The sequence below is a fragment of the Protopterus annectens genome, chromosome 8.part0, assembly GCF_019279795.1.
Source record: "Protopterus annectens isolate FY-2018-M chromosome 8.part0, PAN1.0, whole genome shotgun sequence".
Lineage (NCBI taxonomy): Eukaryota > Metazoa > Chordata > Ceratodontiformes > Protopteridae > Protopterus > Protopterus annectens.
The window spans coordinates 1452385049-1452402178 of record NC_056741.1 but is presented as its reverse complement, the minus strand read 5'-3'; the positions used below and the strand labels follow the sequence as shown (position 1 = coordinate 1452402178).

The window sequence follows — 17130 nt, the reverse complement described above, 5'->3', positions numbered from 1 at the left end:
TGTGGATTTTCCTGTTGTTTTATTCAGTTCTTCTGCTGGTTTTGGGGTGTTTTTATATATTTCCTAATTGTATCTGCCAGTACTTTTACTCTGGCATTCAAATGGTATTAGACCAATTATTTTTCACATACAATTCTTGTTGAACACTTGTAGTTTGATCAAAAAGTGTTGGAGAATTGTGTTCACATAAATATGTATTCACTCAATTTACCTACATCCACACACACACAAACACACAAATGTGTATATTGTGTATAAATATATATATATATATATATATATATATACACACACACACACACACACACACACACACACACACACACACACACACACTTGCAGAAAGAAGAAATTCCTAAGATACTGCAGTCTTGATCCTGATCTTTAAATGCAAAACCCGGGAACTGCTCATTACAGATAGAAAATCAGAGTGTAGTGTAACATAACTCCTAACAAATATTGCTAGCACATGTGCACAAATCAAAACAATAAAGTTTGCTTTCTGACCTGTTTATTTATTGCTTGTTTGCTAAACTGAACAGATGACAATGCAAAGGATCTATTTTAAAAACGGTTAGTACCCAAGAAATCTTTATAAGCAACTGTTAGTATAACATAACAAATTATAATACTTGTCCACTACAAATAAGGTGGTTAGCGCAGTTATGCTCACATAGTAGAAAACAGTAGTCAAAGGGAAAATAACATGAACTATACTGTACTAGAATTTAAATATACTGGTTGGAAGATGTAAGAGGATGTGGGAGTGTGACTAGGAAAAGGGTAAATTTAGGAGTCAAAGAAAAAGGGAAGTTTTGGAAGAAGGACAGGAAAATACAAAGTATGCTAAGCAAATGCCAAGTCAAACAGCATGTTTATTAGGAGGAAGTATAAGCAGTAAAATGTAAAAGGATGCTATCACTTGAACTCAAATCTTGCTCTTTTCTTTAAATAGTAAGACTCTTTAGTGCTGAGCAATGAGAAAGAAGTCAGTATCCATGAAAAAAAGTGTTTATGCATGAGGACAGTGACTGATATTTTCTTGTTGCCAAACTGGGGACCATTTTGTCTTAGGGAAGGTGATAAAGCAATGTTCAGTCTTAGGATAGAGACAAGCATAAACCTGCATATTTTGTTTAGCAGGTCTTACAGGGAGATATTATTTCTGTGTGTGTGTGTGTGTGTGTGTGTGTGTGTGTGTGTGTGTGTGTGTGTGTGTAAGTATGCCAGTGGGTGACTGAAGGTAAGGGATTTTAGTGTGAGATTGGGATGAGTGGAGTTAAGGAAACACTTCCTTTTCCTCACTATTATGTAATCTTGGAATTAGTATATATAATGCAGGAAGGATATGAAGGAAGACCTCGCCGCTCACAAAACTCTATTTTTTGGTTTTTAGATGTATTTGCTAAAAAAATTAGAGATATTTGGAATTACCCACTGTTTCTATTTGTTGATTCTTAGTTTAAGATATTGCCTCATCTGTTTAGTTAAGCATGAGTGCCTAGGACAATTTATCCTTTGTGGGGAGATAAGAAAATTGTCATTCTAAAGGCAATTCTTTGTCATTTATACAAACTAAATATCATGTTCTGGCAGAATATTGCCCCCTCATCAGAAATTAATTATCTAAACTCCTGGAGTTTCTGATATTCTTCAGCCAAGGCATTCCTAGTAGAACAAGTATCACTCAGACCAGTTAAAGAATAGCAACACAGTGGTCACTTATTACAGGGGGATTACTTTAAGATTTTTGACCATCTCACAGGGGGTTATGACAGCAATATCAATAAATGAATGGCTTTCAGACAACAAGCTAGCCCATTTTAAATCCTGAAATAAAAGTGAAGCAAGAGAATAAAGAGTTTGTAGCGTTTATTTTTCTCTAGCAATTGATATTGCATTTACTTAAATAACTTCTCTAAATAAAAACAGAATTTCAGACATCAGACAACTACAGTTTTAAAGCATGTATTTGTCTGAACTGTTTTAACAAAGCAGATAAAAGATCTGTCTGACATTTTCAGGTCATTAGATTAATTGTGTGTGTGCTGGCAAAAGTGTCATTTGAGCTTAGAATATGCCTGAGTGGCACTAAGCCACTAGCATCATTTGAATGTCTGTTGCTCTTGAGAATGCAGTAACTCTTTAAATTTGCACGCAAACAGAACAACTTGTCAGCTAATCTTTTATGTATACCCTTGCGTATGACATGTAGTCAGCCATTTCTTGTTATGAGGAACTGCATATGTTACTGTAACCTTCTATGACTGGATCATTTGAAACTGGAGACTATAATTCTGCAATCCGTAAATGCATTCCTTCAGCTTGATGTTTCAGATAACATGTTCTCAGATCATTGAGGCTAATGTCAGCAAGATGTTTTTTAGAATAATTATTCTTCTAATAAGAAGCAGCATTGGAGGTGTAACAACTTTGTTTTTATCAGTTCTTCAGTATATAGCAGGTAAGATGCAACTTCTTCCTGTATACATTGAGTATTTGTGAATACTTTGTGTGTTTTAATATGTGTGCAGGGAAACAAATTCTGTCAAAATATGTTAAGTAAAGAGTATCTTCTCAGATTATAATTTAATAAACTGGGAGGATATAAGAACTGTTATAATACAGTAGAAAATTCAAACATTACTGATAGAGCACTGTGCATTTTACTTGACTGGATTACTGTATAGCAGTGGTAAAAGCAAACTTTAGTTTCTGGCTCTGGATTATATCTCTTTACTGGAAAAGAAAAGAACTGTAACACTTGTTCATTCATTCATTTTCCAGAATTTTACTACAATGAACAGAGTCAGTACGCTGTTAATGAGCTTCTTTCTCTATTCCTGGATATGATTCTTTCTTCATTTGCCTGCAATGTGACCCTGAGCACATCACCTAATCAGACATTGCTGCCAGGTTGCCCTTGAAAAGAAACAGTCGTGCCTAGTGGGTTTAACCTCTTAGCAAATACAATAAAAACAGCTGCATACATTTAAAGCTCAACAGTAATATTCATGAGAACATACACAGCATTAGCAAAAATTCAAATGACATTAGATTCATGCAATTATTACTTGAGTTTAGTAAGCAAATACATGATTCGGTGGTTGCTCAGGTGAATATAAAGGGTTCAATTTATTTGTAAGTTCTTGGGATAGAAATATGATCCCTGGAACCATTAAAATTTAAAGTGTATTAGTCTTATTTGTTCATATATTGTAATATATAATGGACCGAGTGCTGCAATGCAATTTTATCATTTTCTTTACACATTTATATGGTCCAATTTTTAATAAAAAGCTTCATAAAATGTTTATTAGTGAGTCCCATGGTGATATCACCACAGGGGTTTCATGAATTACATCCATGGACTTTAATGGATACATCTCTGCACATGCATGTTAGTATGCCCATTAACGTCTATGGGTGCAATTCAGGCTTTTCCTATACTGATGTTGTTGACATTTAAGTTTAGATTTTGCCTTTGGTATCAGTCTGGTATGTTTAGCACTATTTTTAAAAGTTCTTTTCCTCCACAACTTCTGGCTGCCAACATTCACCAATGGGGAGAAAATGTGGTTTGTCACTTTCTATATGACATACTGTGGTGGAAAGGTAAGGAAATTAACATTACATATACACTTTAAGTGCAGTTTGTGAGAGAATATATAGCTATAGCTATATCTATCTATGTATCTATTTATCTAGCTATCTATCATCTGAAATTGTTATATCTCATAGAATTCCTTTTTCTCTGGCATAACTTTCAACTTCTTTTTTTAGGAATCAGAGACAAAGCCAAAAATAAATGGGATGACAAAAGTCCAAAATCAGGGGCAATTTTTAAATATTATCTGATTCACTTAGAAAGTTAACAGAGAAGCAGGTTTGAAAAACTCTAGTGTCTGTCATTACAGATTGCCTGAAATCCTCAGTCAATAAAAAAAATTAAAAAAGACTTTATTTCTGTTGGACAAGACAAAAATATGAGGCAAAATCAAGGACATTCTAAAAATCATTATGAGCTGAGAGTTATACTCTGAGGTGCAGCGATCTTGGAGTTACTATATAAATGTGTGTATGTGTGTGTGTATATATATATATATATATATATATATATATATATATATATATATATATATATATATATACATACACACACACATACACACACACACACACACACACTATATATATATATATATATATATATATATATATATATATATATATATAGATAGATAGATAGATATATGTAAGCAGTAATGATGTGAGGACTGCAGTCCTGCAAATTGCGGGCACAGAGATGTTGCACCCTGCAAAATGCTTTTAATGCATAACAGTGACTTTCACAGTTTGCTGATCTTTCTTGGGAATTGCATCTTATTTTTAGTTCCAGGCCTCATATTACCAAATTGTCTGGCAATTAACAGAGAAGACTGAAACACTGAGCTGTTAATGAGCTATTTACTGCACTCAGGGAATAGGGTTTGATTTCTTCCACCTTCAGTTGTCTGCTGTGTGACTCTAAACAAGTTACTTAAGTAGACAGTGTGACTGGATCACCCCTGAAAAGCAGCAATTTGTCTAATGAACATACCCTGTCAACAAACAGGTAAAAAAAGTTGTCGTGAGCTTCCAATAGGGCTGTGGATATAATAACACAATGTCACTTAGTGAAAAGAGTAGACAGATTTCCATGGTGTTCTGTCTAAAGTTCGCCCTCCTTGGCAATATAATTGTTACCGCACGTGTACCCTGAAAATAAACAATACCTAATAGGACTAACCTGGGCAACAAATGTAAGTAAATGAATAAATGGATTTCTCTTAGTTATAAGGGAAGCATTTGCATGAGAAGAGTAGTTCTGCCCTTAAAATGCACGTTTGCTGCTTCTCTGTACAAGATATCACAGTCATATTATAACAGTATGATTATCTCCGCAAGAAATTATTTTGACATCATAAGCAGGACTATAACTTCACTTGTAAGCAGGCAATACAAATTAAAAGGGCTGAGAGTATATTTATGCAAACGTACTTGGGAACTCTGGCAAATGTAAAAAATGCAATATGAAGTGTTTGTCAGATTTATTGTAAGTTCTCAGAATTATCTGAATTGTAACAGACAAAATAATGTAAATAAAATTACCCATGATTTAATGAATCAGTATTTATCAGCCCACTCTTAATTGAACTGAGGTATCTGAAACTCATTGCTGGGAAGTAAAGGGTAATTAAGGAAAAAATAGCAATAGGCTGTAATAACTATCTCCATCCACTTTGTAGGACATTGTCATATGTCCTAGACATCAAGTTAGCAGCTATTCCAACTTTAGCCCACATACACTCACTTGTAAGGCTTATTTCTATAGGCTTAATTAAGTTATTTAATGTATCTGATGTTGTCCGTTTCATTCTTCCTCAATGCATTTGTTCAGCTCCGAACCTTGGATCTGACACAGCTGCAAACTCCAGACTTCAGATCCAACTCTCGAGTGCCTCCCTTTACCTACAATGCATTAGTACATCCCCATTCCCTCAGATCTCTTTTGCCGCCATCGTGCCCAGATACAGGTAACTCTTTCAAGCAAAATATAGTGATTTATTTTGAACTAATTTTTTTCTTGTGCTTTAAAAAAAGTTTTTTTAGTTATTATTTTCAGTCTCTGCTCACTCTCTTACTTTTTCACAGGTGTTAGAATTATGTACTATTTTCAGATAGTATGTATTCCTTTCATACCATACTTGATATTGCTTTTATCATTTATCCAGGGTATTCTATTTAAATTACCATTGCTAGTAATTATTCTTTTTCTTTCCCTTAAAAAATCTTATTCTCTTTTCTTACAGTGTATTTCTTTTGGTACTTCTTTACTGTACCACTTTACTGTATTGTTTTTTGTTATTGTACTGTTTGGTACTAACTACCATGTTGTATAAGCTGACAGGTTTATAAAAATGCACTTCTTGTGGGCATACAATTCCAAATTCCGATGCCCAAAAGAAGTGCATCTATTGCGTCGGAGCTGGGCACTTGGATACTAATTGCACTATCTGTTTAACCATTAATCCAAGGGATCTGGCTGACTGACACAACAAGTTGATATTAAAAGGATAAAAAAATAAAACCACCACAACTTCGGCTCATACACGGTAACTGGGTTTAATGAAAAAGACTCTGATGATGGACTAGACATTGTAAAGGGCGAAAGCGCTAAGTCATTTGGTTTTAATTATTTTTATTGTTTTTATGTGGATTAATCATTAAAGCTAGTTACCGTGTACAAGAAGAAGTTGTGGTGGTTGTATTTTTCATTTTTGTAGTCAGTATCACTCCATTTAGAGCATTATTTGGTTGATATTAAAAGGACTTCTTTCTGCTACTTCAACTCCATCTTCTGGGGCTCAATCCCTGCCAAATCTACCAAGTCTTCTCTATCGGAGCACAGAAAATGTTCACTGCCGAAAACTCAAAGGACTTTCTTGGAGCCACCAATCAAAAGTAGAAAAATTTCAGATTTGACATCATCAGATCCTTCAGAGCCAAAATCCTCTGATCTAAAATCTTTGGATCCAATATTCACATCGGTCATTCCAAAGGTGCCCTCCTCCGATCCCAGGTCCATGGATCCAAATCCTGGAACCTCTCAAAGAAGTCATACACCAGAGTATGTGATTAAACTGATTTCTCCTACTCTGCATTCTCCATTCTTACAAACCCCTAAAGCACACTCAATGCCATAATCCACTACATCCTCCACGTCTTCCAGAAGGTTATCAGAAGTAGATGTGGGTAGGATGATGTGAAAATTTCTCAGAGCTCGATTTCAGATGGGGGTCATACTAGCTTCATCCCCTATTGGATCTGTAAACCTTCCTATGATGCTTCACACTATTCTCTCTCCTTCTCTGATCCATTCATCTGTCGTCAACAGGTCCGGAGTTGGATCTGAAGAAGATCTCTTCTTTGACTCAGATGGTAGCCCTGACTAGTTCTGCTTGGATCAGAACTGGTCCCAGAGCATCATTGGTAGCATCAGATCCATGGGGCCAGGATTGACTCTGATGTTGTCAGATCCATCCCTGCCCATCTGAGCCTTGGCCCTGGACAGTTCAGGTCCAGTTCCATTCTTGAGGTTCAAATACAAGAGCAGTCATGATCTGCCAGTGCTGGGAGCTTTGGCTCTGGTTCAAATGGTCGTGGCTTCTCTGGGTCCATCTGCCTTCGAGATTGTGGAAAGGGCTTTTTCTCTCTCTAGAGAACTGCTTTTCATTCTTTGGATCCAGCCCCCATTCCCTCTTCAACTCCAAGCTCTGAGTTGATAAGGCCGACTCCACAGGGACAGTCAGTTTCAACAAGTTTCCAAGCAGTTCCTGCAGAGGAACTTCTCCTCTCTTCTGATACTTCCCCTGAACATCCCAAGGAGGAGATCCATCAAAAGAGAACCACAAGAGGAGATACATAGACTCCCTGCTGGAGTATCTCATGGAAGATACCAATTTTGATGAAGGAGAAGCCCCCACCCCCCAGATCACCACTGGATGACATCTACTTCAGAGACATATCAAAGATTCTCAGATAAACAGATGGTTGGCCTTCCAAAACCCCCTGCTCAGAAGAATTGGCATTTTTGGAAGCTTTTGGTTCTGGCCCATCTATGTCTTGGGTTACTCCCTGGTGGATAAACTCATAGATTTAATTTCCTACTGGGCTTGGAAGGAGCTGGATACCATCAAACTTATTTGGAAGAAATCTGATAAATTTCTAGCCCCTCCCAAAGACAAACCCCACTGGAGTCCTGATGCTATAGTGGTGGAGGCAACCACTAAGAAAGAGCTAGCTGAACAGTGCTCTTCTGTCATCCACCAAACAGGGAGTTTAGGGTATTGGACAGATTTGAAAAGCAAATTTTTGCCTTGCCAATATTTGCTGTGAGTTTTTTTTATTACTTGACACATTTCACAAGGCTTCAGAGAGATTTGACCAAAGAACTTTCAAATACTCTTCTCAGAGTCCATGTCTGTGGAGGATTTCAAAATAACATCCTTTCAACTGGCCACCCTATTGTCTATCTCACACACTTCAATAAGGTTAATTTCTCACACAGCTGAAGGCACCTCATGAGTGGCTGGTTCAGACATTACCATAAGACATGCCTGGATGCAGCTATGTGACTTTGTGGAGCCCTTTAAGATTTCCTTCCTCAATGCCCCCTTTGATGGCACATCCTTGTTTAGGCCATCGGTAAAAGAGAACAAGAAGGAAAAAAGCTGTCTGTCATGGGGATCAAGTTTTCTACCCCTCAATGAATATTTTCCAGGAATCAGAGAGGTGGTAAGAAGATAAGGTTCCATAAATCTCAGGGTCCTTTCTAAGATTCATGTGGGGGCAACTCTTCCACATGTAGAGTGGATACATCACACTAGAGGCTGAGGAGGCTCACAAAACCAGGGTTTCCAGAATTCTTTTCTGGATAGACCCTTCCAACACTCCTGAAGTGCTGCCTGATTGTCCAGCTTTGGAGGCAGTTGAGGGATGATTATTCATGCACCCAGACACCTGGGCAAACATAATAGAAGATTCCTGGGTGATAAAAATCATATACAGAGGTGATACCATTCCATTTTTCCAACTTCCTTTCTGGAAAAGTAAGAAACTTCCTGACATTCCACTCAGTCAGAGAAAATCAGCAGCACAGGAAATTTAAAAGTTGCTAGACAAAAGAGTCATCCAAGAGGTCATGCCAGACCAAGTAGGATTTAGAACTTGTGCTTTTTTTTAGTGTTGAAAAAGACAGGGGACTTCAGCCCAATTTTGGATCTCAATGTTTTAAACCAGTATGCAAAGAAGTCGAAGTTCCATATGGTCACGGTTCAGTCCATTATGTCATTTCTTTGCAAGGATGATTGGATGTGCTCCATAGATTTTCAGGATGTGTACTATCCCATCAAAATAGACAGGCAATCCAGAAGACACTTAAACTTTCAGCTGGAAGCCAGTCATTACCAGTTCAGAGCCTGCCCTTTGGACTCACCACAGCCCACAAGATATTTGCCAAATGCATGGAAGTGGTGGCTACTCATCTGAGATTCAAATGATTCTGAGTGTTTCCATATCTGGATGACTGGCTCCTTACCTCCCCCCTTGAAGCATCTTCTCCAACAGTGCAGGGACTATTTGATCCAGATTTGTCAGTTACTGGGGATAACAATAAATTATTCCAAATCAAAGCTGATACCAGTCCAGAGCCTGGAGTTCACTGGTACACATCTGGGTACAACAACACAGATAACATGACTACCACTTCATCGTATATCCACCCTCAGGAATAAGGCCAATCTGCTTATCTCCCATCCATCTCCTTCAGCCAGATAAATTCTACAAGCACTTGGATCCATGGCAGCATTGTGCTACTTCTTTTAGCAGGATTCTTTATGTGTATTCTTCAATGGACTCTAGCTGTTCAATGGTATATTATTCAACAACTCCTATCCTTTCCAGCTAAACCTACTCATATTTGCAAACCTCACATCAGCTGGTGGGTCCAGTCAGATGACATTCACCTAGGATGACCTTCTATTCTATAACTCTCAACAGGCACTGTGACTACAGATGCTTCCCAACTGAGGTGGTGGTGGGGCATTTCCTGAGAAGGGTGGTCCAATGTATGTGGTCCCCTCAAGAAACTGATCTGCATATCAATGTAATAGAGATGAAAGCAGCCCTACTAGCATTTCAGGCCTTCTAAGATGCTCTTCCTCTAGTTACTATTGCGATTTAGACTGACAACATGTCTTTGGTCTGGTACATCAACAAACAAGGAGGAACTTGATTTTATCGCTTTCTGATTGCAGTGTACATACTGAGGAAACCAGTGTGTTAGCAGACAAATTAAACAGATCCATTCTGATGGCTCATCAGTGGTCTCTTAATCAAGCTGTGATGGAAAGGGTTTTTCTGCGTTGGGGCCAACCTTGCTGTGACCTCTTTATATCCCCCCATAACAACAAATGCAGCAGATACTTTGCTGTTATCCCCCTCAGAGGGAGTCACCAAGGAATGCTCTAGTCCATGTTTGGACCTCTGGTCTTCTTTATGCTTATCCCCCTCTTCCTTTGATTCCCAAATTTATGCAGAAAGCAAGCTGGCTGAAGAGCTCAGTCATCCTCATTTCCCCCTTCTGCCCTTGACAGGTATGGTTCTCCTTTCTATGGTCTCATCTTCATTATCCTTCATGGATACTGGAGCTGTCTCCAAATCTCCTCTCATACCCATCAGGAATCAAACATCCCAATATCCAAGCCCTCAAACTAACCACATGGTTTCCCTACTTCCAGCAATGGTTAGACAGCCAGGGCTTTCATCCTGTATATGTACCATCATTTTATCTTCACATAAATACTCTACTAAGAATGTTTATAAGAGCAACTGGAAAAGATTTTCTCTTTGGGCTTTGAACAATGAGATTGATCGTTTTCTGCTCAAATATTTGCAGTACTTGAATTTTTGACAATTAATTTTAAAGAAGTTAGTCTTTCTGCCATTAAGCTACAATTAGCAGCTATCTCTAATTTTCACAAAGGAGACCGAGACCATTCTTTGGCTTCTTCCAAATTATATAAAGCATTTCTAAAAGGTATCATATATCCACTCCCAGGAATATCATCCTTCACCTTCCTGGGATCTGACTGTTGTACTTCATTTGTCTAACTCAGAAACCCTTTGAACTGTTAGTTAAAACTGACCTGAAATTCCTTTCATGGCAAACAGTTTTCTTAGTAGCCATAAGTTCTGCAAAGAAGATATCTGAACTTCAGTCTCTTTCTTCAAAATCCCTTATACTATTTTCCATAAAGACAGGGTTACCTTATGGAAAAACACCTCCTTCTTTCCTAAAGTAGCCTCTGAAAATAACATTAAACAATCCATTCATTTACCAGTCTTCTTCCCAAATTTTTCAAATAAAGGAGAGAGCATGCTTCATCTCCTTGATGTACACAGACAATTATGCTTTTATCTGCACAGGACAAAACAAATCAGAAAATCAGATTGACTATGTTTTCCTTTTCACCAAAAAGAATGGGTTTCTCAGTTTCTAAAGTCACTTTAGCCAAATGGATTGCAAACTGTATTTCTTGGATCTATTCTCAACAAGGCATTCCCCTCCCCAAACCACCAAAGGCTCATTCAACCAGATCCATGGCTGCTTCATCTGCTTTTTGATCAAAAACATCTATAACATTACTCATTACAAATTAGATATTATATCTAGAAACAGAGCCACCTTTGTTTTGGCAGTGCTCCAGAATATCCTTCCAAGAGGGTCACCCAAGATCAGTGTAGCTGAGGACTCTGTCCCATGTGTTGAAGAAGAATGAAAAGGACATCATCAGCTTTAAAAGTTATGCACTCACCATAACTAAGCATCTGTGTTGCCCATTTTCATTCTTCCTCGGCTTCCCTCCTATCCAATCCATCCCCTTCAGTCACCCTTCTGGAGAAATCTGTTGGACTATGTTTTGGAACTTACAGTTCTGGGGTTGAGCCCTTTTTTTTACTGCCAATTATTCTTGTCTCTGTCTAGCTGTAGGGGCTTTATGGTAACAAACTCAGTCTGAGGTAATGGGGATGGACTAAGGCATTATGGGTAGAGGGTGAAGCTTGAGAGTTGGCTCTGAAGTCTGGAGTATGCAGCTGAATCAGATCAGAAGATCAGATCCAAACCCAGGTGTTGAAGACAAATGAAAATGGACTAAACATATACTTAGTTATGGTGAGTACATAACTTTTAATTTATGCACATTTAAACATTTTAAGCTTTATGAAGAAAATAACTAAATCTAGGGGGAACAATATTAAATCTGAGGTCAAAGATCATACCTGCTGAGTGGCATGCATATCAGATTATTTAAAAGTGGCCTGCCAGTCAAACAAGTCAGTGAGGAAAACTGTGGGCACTTATATATGGAGTGGTGTAGTTTGTAGAAAAAAAATAAGTTGTTTCCTCTTCTTCTTCTTCTTCTGCATAATCATTTTTTTCTTATTCCTTTTGCCTTCTCACATGGCAACCATCAGCATTCTTCTAGGGACCATTCATTCCCTGTCAGTATAGTAGCCACCTGCCTATTAACAAAGGTAAAAGCTGAATGGAGGCACTCATCATCCAAACAGGTGCTAAGGCCATGGACTCCCTGCCATCCATAGACCATCAGTCTTCCCTGGAATCATCAGGCCAACAAATGATTTGCAATCTCTCTAATCACTGGGCATCCTGAATGACAGTCTGAGGGGCTACAGGAGAGAGCCAATATCACCACTAACCTTTCCTGCAGTCTTATAGTCCACAGCAATTCTTATGGCTCATCATTGCCACACATCTGTCCAGATAGTTAGGTCCACAGGGAACCAGGGTCTTCTTTTGTGCTGCTGATGCCATAAGAAGGCGGAAACATGCATGTCCACAGCTACTGGGGTTTGGCTTTATTGGCCTGAATCTTTCCATAAATAGACTTAAAAGAAAAAAATCATGGACATTCAGAATTGGCATTTAGCTGAAACACCTGATGTCCTTAAAGGGTAATTTGCATATATCCTCTGTTGCCTCTAACACAAGAGGTTTAAGGGATTACACAGTGGAAAGTCTAGCCTTACTGATGGATTATAAGAAATATGTACTGTGATTTCTATTTTTACTTCTTAACAATTTCATACTTTCATGCCTTTATATAGTCTATATGTGTATTCATACGCATTTTATGTGTAGTTTTAATAGGGTTGTAATTTAGGTGGAGTAATTTGATTGGATAATTGACATTGGTTTTAATATAAATAGCACTGTGTTTGGATTGGTTTATAGCATGTCTAAGGAAGTTCCAAGGCCAAATGAAAAACGCGGCAATATAGTTAAGCATTTAGTTTGTATTACATTTTTTTTGTTCAGCGTGAGTTCATTAAATTTACAGTTTTTATCCCCAAGTTGGTGCTTATCATTTTTCCTCCTCACTGCCTGGTTTGTAGCATGTGTGAGGAAGTTCCAAGGGCAAATGAAAAACGCGGTGATATAGTTAAGCATTTAGTTTGTATTGCATTTGTTTTGTTTAGCATGAGTTCATTAAATTTACAGTTTTTATCCCCAAGTTGGTGGTTATTGTTTTTCCTTCTCTGTGCCTGGTTTGTTGGGAATTTTCATCATATTCATCACTACTGCAGTAGCCTTAGCTATATGGGTTATATCCTGCAAGGATATAAAGGCTCGCTAACTTCCAAAGCTTCAGGGTGCCTTCCACATACCCAAACTATCAAGCAGCCCAAGATGAGCTGACTAAAACCAAGTTTGGGTGTGAAGACCCCCAGAGCAGCTGACTAAAACCAAGTTTGGGTGTGAAGACCCCCAGAGCTTTACTGCCATTGAAGAGTACATGCCGCTGAAGCTTCTGAGGATCAACAGTCAGCTTATGCTTTCCTTTGTTGGGCAGATGAGTTCCTTCTGGGGGAAAAAATTTATATTTTCTTAAATTTATTGATGTTTTGTTATGTCATTCTTCAGGAAAGTTATTTTAAACTTAGGAGCATTGTGTTTTAATGGACTGCCTCAAGGCTGTAACATCAATAGGACTTGTTGGTGGCACAGATTTATGTCCCAGAGACTCCTCCTACTGTGGAATAGATTCCCTCTCCATGTCAAGCAGAGTACTTTATTAACCCTTTTTAAGTGCAACCTGGATAACTGGATGGGGAACAGAAAATACACCACAGGGATTCCACCTGTGTCCCTGCTAGACAGGGTCATTGAGTGCTGACTTGTTGGAACATGTGCTAAATTCTTGGCTAGGCTTGTAAGGGCCTCAGGGCCAATAACCTAGTAACTTCCTAAGATCCTATGATCCTATACTTTTAAATGGAACAGTCATTTTTTTCTGTCAGTTTAAAAGTAGTGTTAACTAAATGAAAACAAATTTTCTGTGGAGAAATGATGGTTATTTTTTTCATGGTGGGACTGGTGTAGTGTTTAAAAGTACTTTTTACTGAGATTTTTCCTTAATAAAAAAAAGTAAATTTTGTAGATTGGTAGTTTCACTGGTATTTGCTGCTTGTCTTACCCCAGGAAAGAGGCATCATTTTCACCTGACCATGGAACAGACTACCATTTCCACAGTCAATCCTTCTTCCAGCCACAAAATAAAACAGCTTTTGCCACCACAGCAGGCTAGAAAATTGCCTCAGCCACAGGTGGGAAACTGTGCTGTGGCCATTTGTTGGACCTCAGACCACTCATCTTTTACCTTGGAACCCTCTGGTGTAGCACCTACAGACACTATGGGCTGGGGTTAACCACATCCTCTGTGGCTGTTTAAGTCACCTTAGTGGGTAAGGGTGAGCCACTCTTGTCGGTCCTGGAATTGTTAGCAGAGAAAGTTTCCCTGTTGTGCCAGAATGTGTTGTGCCAGAATGTTGTGCACAGCCCTGGGGGAAACAGCTGCTGTCATTGGTAACTTGGTTGGCCCCATTTTCCTTTCAAAAAGAAACAAAAAACAAAGTATTATCTACTCCACCTCATATTTCTTTAGACAGGAGTAGTTTACTGGGTCTGGCTCAGGGTTTAATTCAGGCTACTGATTCTTCTTGTAAAGATGTTTCTAGTAAAAGAAAGAGGAATTACTCATTTCTTGAACAGATTCAATAATCTGAATCTGAGCAGGAAGATGCAGGGACAGATTCTGGGTTTCTTCCTCATATTTCTGATCCAAACTCAGAAGAGGATTCAGTTTCTGATTCTTCCTGTGCGGGTTTCTTTTTCTCTGAGACTATTGCTAGAATATGCTAGTGTTTTCAGTAGGAGAACACTGAGGTCTCTCAGTCCTTCAGAAAATACAATGAGTTGTTACAGAAGGATTTTCCAGAACCTACACCCTTTTCTCCTGTTCTGTCAGCTTTAGATGATGTGTGTGTGTTTCTGCCTGACATTTTCCTGATATTCAGACAGTCTGCTCCTAAAAAGGCAGATATGATATATAAAATGCCTCAGTCTTTTAAATTTTTATACATTATTCTCAAACCTGACTGATTAGCTATAGCCTTAGCTAAGTCCACTGCTGCTAAGCACTTACTTAATTCCAATCCTACTCCTTCTGATAAGGATGGGAACGTTATTTAAAAGTATGGTAAAAAGATGAATAAATCTGCAGCTTTGGTTTTCAGAATTTTGAAATGTCAGGTTCATATGTTAACGTTTGTTCTGTAAAATTTTGAAAGTATGAGGAATGTTTTATCTGCACTTTCTTTTTATCTATTTCAAATCCCAGTGCGGGAGGTTGTCAGAAAAGAAATATTTTGGTTTCCCCTTCTTCCTCCCTTCTCCAAAGCAGTCAGTAACCACAAACACTTCAGACTTTGCTTAAAGAGCAGTTTTAGGAGGGATAAAATTACAGGGGTGTAGGACACCAAGATAGATGCAAGCACATAAATATCTAGGAAATGCTTGCGCTTGTGACAATAGGAGGTACTGCCCACCATGCCAGGAGAAATAGGGCAGTAGATTTATAACATATGCCAGCACAGCTAGCTGGAATTTTGTAAAGAATTATATTGCATTTGTATATCAAACTGATTTGTATATATGCTTGTGCTGGAAAGGTATTTGTGAGGTTTGCTTGTGTTAAAATGCATCAACAGTGCGCCCTGCTGGAAGGAAAAGAAATATGCATGTATTATTGTAACTGAATTAAATGTATACATTGTAACAGCATATACTGTAAGTTAAGAAGTTAATCTTAATCCACCTGACTTTGCAAAATATTCTTGAAATTAAATTACTTTATGGGTTAAGCCATGAAGATGTTATCACACGGTTTTGAATGGAGCCAGAGATGCAGTGCCTGTGCTACAGAATAATAGGTTGTAGCTCCTGTAGGAAGAGTAGAAGTATTTTATGGTTTTATGACTTCAATGAGATCTGAGCAAAGCTCTCTCTCTCTCTCTGTGGTAACACATACGTGCTAACATTCTGTCAACTTCTAGTGTTGGTGATAGCATGGGAAACAGAGTCAGATGACCAGATGTGTGTGATGTCATTCTGTAAGCCAAAAATAATATTTAGATATTAGTAGGAGCTTGCTCTCAGCATTCTGTATTCTGCCTTGGATCTGACAACAGGGACCACTCACCCAGAACATCTTGCCTTGCAGTAGTAAGTAACTTAACTCGGGAAGAGTAATTTTTTTAGATTAGCCAAGAAAATACAATGAGATTAGAAGTACTGTTTTTCTATAACTGTGTGACACTTTCCATCAGTGTCATTTTTAATATTCCCAGTGAATGAAACTCTGGTGTTTAGCATAAATAGATATTCAGTAGTATCTTGTTCTTTTATTATTTATTATTAAATATATTTAAACGTTTCATTGTGGCCAGTCCTTTTTTAGAAAATATTTAAGCTTTGAGAGTATTTGCATATATTTACTTGGTAATAACTCTGGCCATTCCTGAAAGCCTTGCTGCTGGTCAAACTACCATTTGTATTTATATTGATTTCACTCAGTATAATTGGGTACCTTTGCAAGAGCCTTAGGTAGTTAGCTTTCTAGTGCCTGGTGGCAGTGATAACTGCCTTATAGTCTGGGCAGAAGGAGGCATAGCAAGTAAACCTGTGTCAGCCTTTCCCACATGTGTGTGTGTGTGTGTGTGTGTGTGTGTGTGTGTGTGTGTGTGTGTGTGTGTGTGTGTAAATCAAATCTCAAGGTGTGTGTGTGTGCCAACTACTTGGAGCAGGGACATGAGGTACTGGTTTCACAGAGAGACTGGTGGAGGACTTGGCTTGTGCACTAGGATGAGGACATAACTCTGAAGCTGTGCCATTGGGGAGTCTTACTGGGGACCTGGAGAGAGACAGCTAGAGAAATCCAGACCCTGGGCTGACTGTGTTCCACGTGTCGTCTTAAGGGAAATTGTGCTTGACACAGAGAGCCCTTCATCTAAAAATACTGAATGTAGCCATTTGTATTCCAAGTGAACGTCCCTCTCCAGTGTCAGGGTTAAGGATTCAGGCTCCTTAATTACTGGCCCAGCGTGGGGATGTCACATATTGGTGAGCAGTGGTGTGGATATGGAACTTCTATAGCCTGTAAGCAG

General features: G+C 38.4%; 1 protein-coding gene across 3 annotated transcripts in view; it reads left to right on the top strand.

Moving 5' to 3' along the window:
- The first annotated feature begins 2091 nt into the window (after nucleotides 1–2091).
- Nucleotides 2092–17130, top strand: part of BCO2 (beta-carotene oxygenase 2) — a 701930-nt gene continuing 686891 nt past the window's right edge. For 2 of the 3 annotated variants that reach the window (XM_044081056.1, XM_044081053.1), the window contains exon 1: nucleotides 2093–2464. In XM_044081056.1, the coding sequence (XP_043936991.1) occupies nucleotides 2311–2464 (154 nt within the window). In that variant the 5' untranslated portion in view covers nucleotides 2093–2310. Of the gene's footprint in view, nucleotides 2465–17130 lie in introns of all 3 variants that reach the window. The other variant, XM_044081057.1, reaches the window with a different exon arrangement.